The sequence below is a fragment of the Drosophila innubila genome (assembly GCF_004354385.1).
Source record: "Drosophila innubila isolate TH190305 chromosome 3R unlocalized genomic scaffold, UK_Dinn_1.0 2_E_3R, whole genome shotgun sequence".
NCBI classification, from domain to species: Eukaryota; Metazoa; Arthropoda; class Insecta; order Diptera; family Drosophilidae; genus Drosophila; species Drosophila innubila.
The window spans coordinates 6,183,916-6,189,578 of NW_022995380.1; the positions used below are offsets into that span (position 1 = coordinate 6,183,916).

The 5,663-nt window shown below is 39.5% G+C and overlaps 1 protein-coding gene across 4 annotated transcripts; it reads right to left on the reverse strand.

Annotated features, from left to right (window-relative positions):
* Positions 1-539: 539 nt before the first annotated feature.
* LOC117791469 (torso-like protein) lies at positions 540-5,663 on the reverse strand. Of its 4 annotated transcripts, none has more exons than XM_034631232.1 (3): positions 5,514-5,663; positions 1,975-2,272; positions 540-1,647 (listed from the first exon to the last, which is right to left on the reverse strand). In XM_034631232.1, the coding sequence occupies exons 2-3, from the start codon at positions 2,236-2,238 to the stop codon at positions 796-798; spliced, it is 1,116 nt and encodes a 371-aa protein (XP_034487123.1). In that variant the 5' UTR covers positions 2,239-2,272; positions 5,514-5,663; the 3' UTR covers positions 540-795. The 4 variants fall into 4 exon arrangements, with proteins under 4 accessions (XP_034487123.1, XP_034487125.1, XP_034487122.1 ...); XM_034631234.1 differs by having other exon boundaries at positions 5,510-5,663; XM_034631231.1 differs by having other exon boundaries at positions 5,500-5,663.

The window sequence follows — 5,663 nt, forward strand, 5'->3', positions numbered from 1 at the left end:
GTTAAGTTGCAAATTTTGAAATGCAAAAAAATCAATTAAAATTAATGAAAATTTAAAATTTGAAATTAGACAAAACTACGGTTAAAATTTTAATGAAGGTTTGAAGTTAGAAAATGTAATTTTTTCCAGCCATAAAATTAAAATTTAAAAACTAGGTACAAAAATGTAGTATACCTTTTTTCGGAAATGTACTTATTTTTTTAAATGAAAAAAAATCAAGCCAGATCGAAAATTTTTACCGAGTGGCAGCCTTTGGTTTAAGGCGCTGTGGCGTTGGTTGGCCTCTTGATCGCTAGGTGGCTAATTCCGAAGAGCCGAGCCTTCGGTTGCCGTTTTGCAAAATACGTTAAATTTGTTTTCCAAATAATCTAGTTAGATTTGTCTTTTTACCCGTGCGTTGAAATAATGTTAAGTAATGATTAATAATCTTCTATTAGATGCATAATTTAAGTATATTGAAATGGATTTAGAATCTAAAAATCTCACTGAATGTGGAAAAAAGGTCAATCAAATAACAAAAAAGAAAACAATGGAGGGGCTTCTGTTTAAAAATGTTTAATGCATGAAGTCGGTAAGAATTACAAATATGTACACTACGTTTAATAATCAAAGTACGTTCATTCGTTTAATTAAACTATCTAAAAACTATCACAGGCAGAACAGTAATTACGCGCTAGAGACTTAACTACAAGTACATATGCTATATATGGATACATGATATGATAGCAGCATTTTTTTCTTTCCATAACTTGCATTTAGGAACTTTCGGGTACGCTAACGTTACTCCAATGTGGCCTATCGACTTGGATGATTGAGTGGCATGTTGAGCTCCCACAGTTTCATGTTGTTATCAAGCACTTCGTGGAACCATCTCTCCTTCTCCGGGTACCCCCTGAAGGCAACGTTCATTGCCTTCAGATCCAGCTGCAGGATGGCATCGTTGCCCAGCAGGCTGTCCAATGACCTGAGAAGCGTGCTGTTGCCATGTAGCTTCAGCAGGGTCACATACTTGACCACATAGTACTCATATTGCAGCTTGCGACGCGCCCAACGTTCCACGGTTGCATTGCCGCTGGCCGAACGAATTTGGCCCAAATGCTCGGCAAACCAAGGCGCAAAATAGTTGTACAAATCAAGCTTGGAAAGAGCATTAAGTCCCTTACTCTTTACGCGATCTTTGATCATCTTGTAGTTCTTGCGACTGTATACAAACACCTGGTAAAGCGAATTCCCAGTAGTGTACGAGTTCACATAGTGTGTGCCAAACGACTCCATAAACCGTACAGCCGAGGTTAGATTTCCAACTTGAAATTGTTGCAGTCGTTCACGGACTTCCGGCTCCAGCGGCTGATTTATCGGGATCTCGGAATTGAGTTTTCCCGTCTCCCGAAAGCGCACAACACGCACCAGCACATATGAATAATCTCCCTGTATGAAGGAGGTGTTTATGCCAAGTTTCTTGGCTGCATTATCCGAAAACCAACCACCTGTGAAAGCCTCCCACGGCTTATCCAAGCGATCTATGGTAAAATCACGGAAATATGCCTGAAACAGTTGGCGACGATTCTCGCAGAATTCCATGTGAAAATCGCCGTGGAAAATGCCGGGGGTATTATCCTCATGACTCTGAGCCAGAGCACTCATGTTCTGCAAAGGAATAAAAAAAAATTTAAGTTTAAAAAACTGATTTAAATTGTTCCGGAAATGTCATTTAATGCGGCTATTTATTTTGATAATTGTTACCAAATCGACAAATGACTAATATCTTAAAATCGCATTAAAATACAATTTTTTATTATAGTCCATGCCTTGAGTTTAGCTTAAGTTTGTGCACAAACTAGTTTGAATTCTTTGAACCACAACATGATGAGTTAACGGATTATTGAGAATCATTGAATATATAATTATTCCGCTAAGATTTGTCACTTGAAGAATGAAAGACTTTAAGTTAAGTTAAGTTACTGTATAGCTCACCTTGTAGATGTTTCTGGTTGGCTCTTTGAATATCCAACGCTCGCTTTCGGCACTATCGTTGTAGGGTATCACGCGCATCGATATGCCCAGATAGCCATATCGCAAAAATATGTTGATTGCTTTGCCAATGCGCAGCTGGGACTCCCGACTGCCACTGACCGCCAACACCAACAACGCCAGTGTCAACAGCCACAGCCAGAAGAGGCACTGCCGCGGGCGCAGGCGGGGGCGCAGAAGGGGGCGCGGTCGCGAGCTCGGGCTCATCGCTCAGCTGTTGTTGGTCGGCATGCAACGGGGGCTGTAATGGGAAAGGGGTAATTGTAGACATATGTCTTTAGCAACTTTACAGCGAGTACTTAGTATATAATACTAAATAACTATACTCGTTTTTATTTATTAGTCGTTTTGCAACTAGTGCTCAAATGAGCTTGCGATAATTTATGTCTGACTCTCTGACTGTTGATCTACGGACTGTCGGGGACTCGAGCTTCAAGCTATAATTGACCGTGAACCAACAACGACGTTGAACTTGAACCGAGGCAAGGTAACGCTTACAGCGAGATGAGCTACCTAAATGGCTCTGTGTTTGTCTTTGACTGCAATTAGCCACAAAATTTAAAACAAAATGCTCTTCAATTGGATCAGAGACAAGTCGTGTTTGGGTCGTCTTGTTGTCTCCGTCATGCAAATTATTTCCTCAAGTTATTTTTTTGTATGGCTCGCAAAATTTTATAACAGTTTGGCGCGCCACTTAAAACCAGTTTGCTGTTAGCCGATCGATCTCTTGACTGGGACGAGGAAGCCACAGCAGCAGCAGCAACAAGAGCAACAACAACAACAAAAGCAACAACAAAAGCAGCAGCAACAACAAACTGGCACAGCAAAGGTAAAACGACAACTGCTAACCACATTGCAACTTGTTGCGCAAAACTGGGCAAAGACAGCTTAGAATTACAGTCGTTATCAACAGCAGCAGCAGACGTGTTGAACCGGTCAAAACATAAAGGTTAGCCAAAAAAAACACTCGCTCTCGGGTGTTAGCCATATTTATGACTCACACCTGCCGCTGTCAATGTTTTGAAGCGTAACATTTTCAACAAACAACAATGACGACGGTCAACATTTTGAGCATCTCAAGCGAACCATAAAATGTAGGTGACAACAAAAGTCGCTGTGGCCGTGTAGCATATTAATACACTCAGAAAAATATGCCATCCTTAAAATAGGTACGACCGTACTTGAATTTATACAGTTTCGTTCTTAAAGTTATAAGATTGCTGTGTACTAACAATCTTGAATTAAGGATGAATCGATCTTAAATTTAGAATTCTGACTTTACATTCCTATGGCAGCTATCCGAAATAGTAGTCCGATTTTATCCAAACTTAGCCAGAATATATAAGACCATGGCAAATATATAATCCGTGAGTCTCGTTAAGATATCTCCAAAAACAACTGAGTTATTTGTACTAAGCTAGTTCCAAGATGGAAAGGAAGTTAAAAATAAGATCGTTTCTTACTAAAAACAAGTACGTTTTAGGATATTTCTTTTTCATTGTCTATTTCTGGATTAGTTCAAAACTTTTGTGTAGTTAAAGTAGTATGTTTTCAAATTTTTCAGACTTGATTTAAAATCAAATCGTACTTAAAGTATCCCCGACAATACTCATTTTAAAATTTCCGTACTTGCAAAAACCGAACTTGAAATAAGATTTTTGTTCTCAACTTTAGAAATTGCGAACTTAGACAGCTTTTGAGATCGTTTGTACTTGAAAATGGCCTGTTTAAGTACGGAAATCTTGATTTTTTTTTTTTGAGTGTACCCTAACCGTAAACATAACAGAATGATAATGCAGTTTGTGAAAGGCAAGGAGACGTTGGCTTTGAATGACTGACTGAATGACTGAATACTTGAATCAATCATTTTAAGTCAAACTCAATAATTCGCAAATAAAACTCTAAATATGATTTTGTTAGCAAACGCATTAAAATACTTGTTGCTGTACTTATAAAAGATTTGTTTTAGTTTTTGATCGTTGCAAACTTGATGGAAAATTCAAAATACCCTCTTAAATGTGTATAAAACTCTCAAAATTAATCAGATTCAGTCACCTTGTAATGCTTGTCATTAAATATGAGTACAATTGCAATTGTAGACCATTAGAACGGCCTGATTTGCTTATAATTATCACAATTTGAAGTATAAATATAGAGATTGTGTAAGTAATGATGACTACTGACTACCCCTAATGCTTAAAATGATTTGTTTCCGCTGCCCCATTGATTGTTGACACTCTTTGGCAATTGTCAATAGGGCTTAAAAATCATCGAGCAGACAATGTAAAGTCAGACATATGATATAATGATATGTGGGTATCGGTTATAGGCATTTACAATGGCAGCATACGCATAACCTTGTGCAAAATGACCAAAAACCCGAAGCTGAAACCGAGACCCAAATTAAAAGCCAAAAGACGGACACGGTTGTACTAAAGATGCGGTGCAAATGAATCAAAAATTCAATGCGCGCGCGATGTTGACGATTGCGTCCGACTGACTGACTGTTCGACTACTTTGTCAGTCAGCAAAGCAGATCGTCGAAACACAGACGGAGATGGAGACGGAGGAGCAGACGAAGACGAAACGAAGACGGAGTCAACAGGCAGCCCCTGAGATCAGCTCAATTGGAGATTCTTTATGCGCAGTTTATGCGCTCTTTTGTAGCCGACTTGGGTCTGGGTCTGGGGACGCGATCGCACGAAGGGCACTCATAAGGTCTGCAGTTTATACTTTTATGACCATATGTATACGAGTGAGTATGTGTATGTGCATGTATGTGTATGCTGCTGCCAGTTGTTTCCTTGAGCGGTGTTAAACAAAACTTGAGCACAGACTTTGTTGTTGCTGCTGCTTCTGTTGTTATTAGACTGCACACACTAGAATTCACAAATGTAGCAGAAGTTGCTTTTTAAACTAAATATTAGAGATTAGAGAGCTTAAGCACGCACTCAGCTCACTGAGCGAAAGAGAGACTCTGACTTCGAGTTAGATTTTCTACTTAGAGTTGGATTTAGTTGAGACAACCGAAAGCGATTGGCTGGCTTGACGACTCGTTAGCCACTGGTTTGCCTTATCGCACTGTTAACTGACACCAGGGGCCAATGCACAAGGCGCGTTAAGCATCATTAAAAATAAATACACACACACACATACACTCTTATATGGGAATACTGCACAATGTTAAAGGTCAGCCATGACATCGACCATTATTCTGAAGGCAAGACGGAACAGAAATCAAATCTACGCATAACTTGATGGGCGCCAGTGGTCGTTGTGATAAGCGAATCGACTCATCAGTATCAAAATTCTAAGTAATTTTAAGTCGAGTTTTTAATGATTACTATCACTTATTGTTGTTGCCGTTGCCGTTACATTTGCGCGCACTGTTTATAAGTTTTAGCAATAACACTCAGAAATTCCCGCTGCCCACAGACACTTATATATGTAAATAGTATATACACATACAGTCACACACGTGCCTTCCAATTGCAATTAAAAAGCCGGAATCTGACGTCGACTTCTCTAAGCACTTACGAGCACACTTCAATAACGAACTGTGCAAGTACAGGCACAACTTCCACCGCGCAGACTCGAAACAAAACTGAAACTGGCAGCCGGTATGTGTATCG

What these genes read in the sequence shown, in the direction of transcription:
- LOC117791469 (XM_034631232.1), bottom strand. Translation starts at nt 2,238, where the DNA reads ATGAGCCCGAGCTCGCGACCGCGCCCCCTTCTGCGCCCCCGCCTGCGC. An exon ending in CAACCAGAAACATCTACAAG is followed by an intron (nt 1,648 to 1,974) that starts GTGAGCTATACA and finishes ATTCCTTTGCAG; the next exon opens with AACATGAGTGCTCTGGCTCA.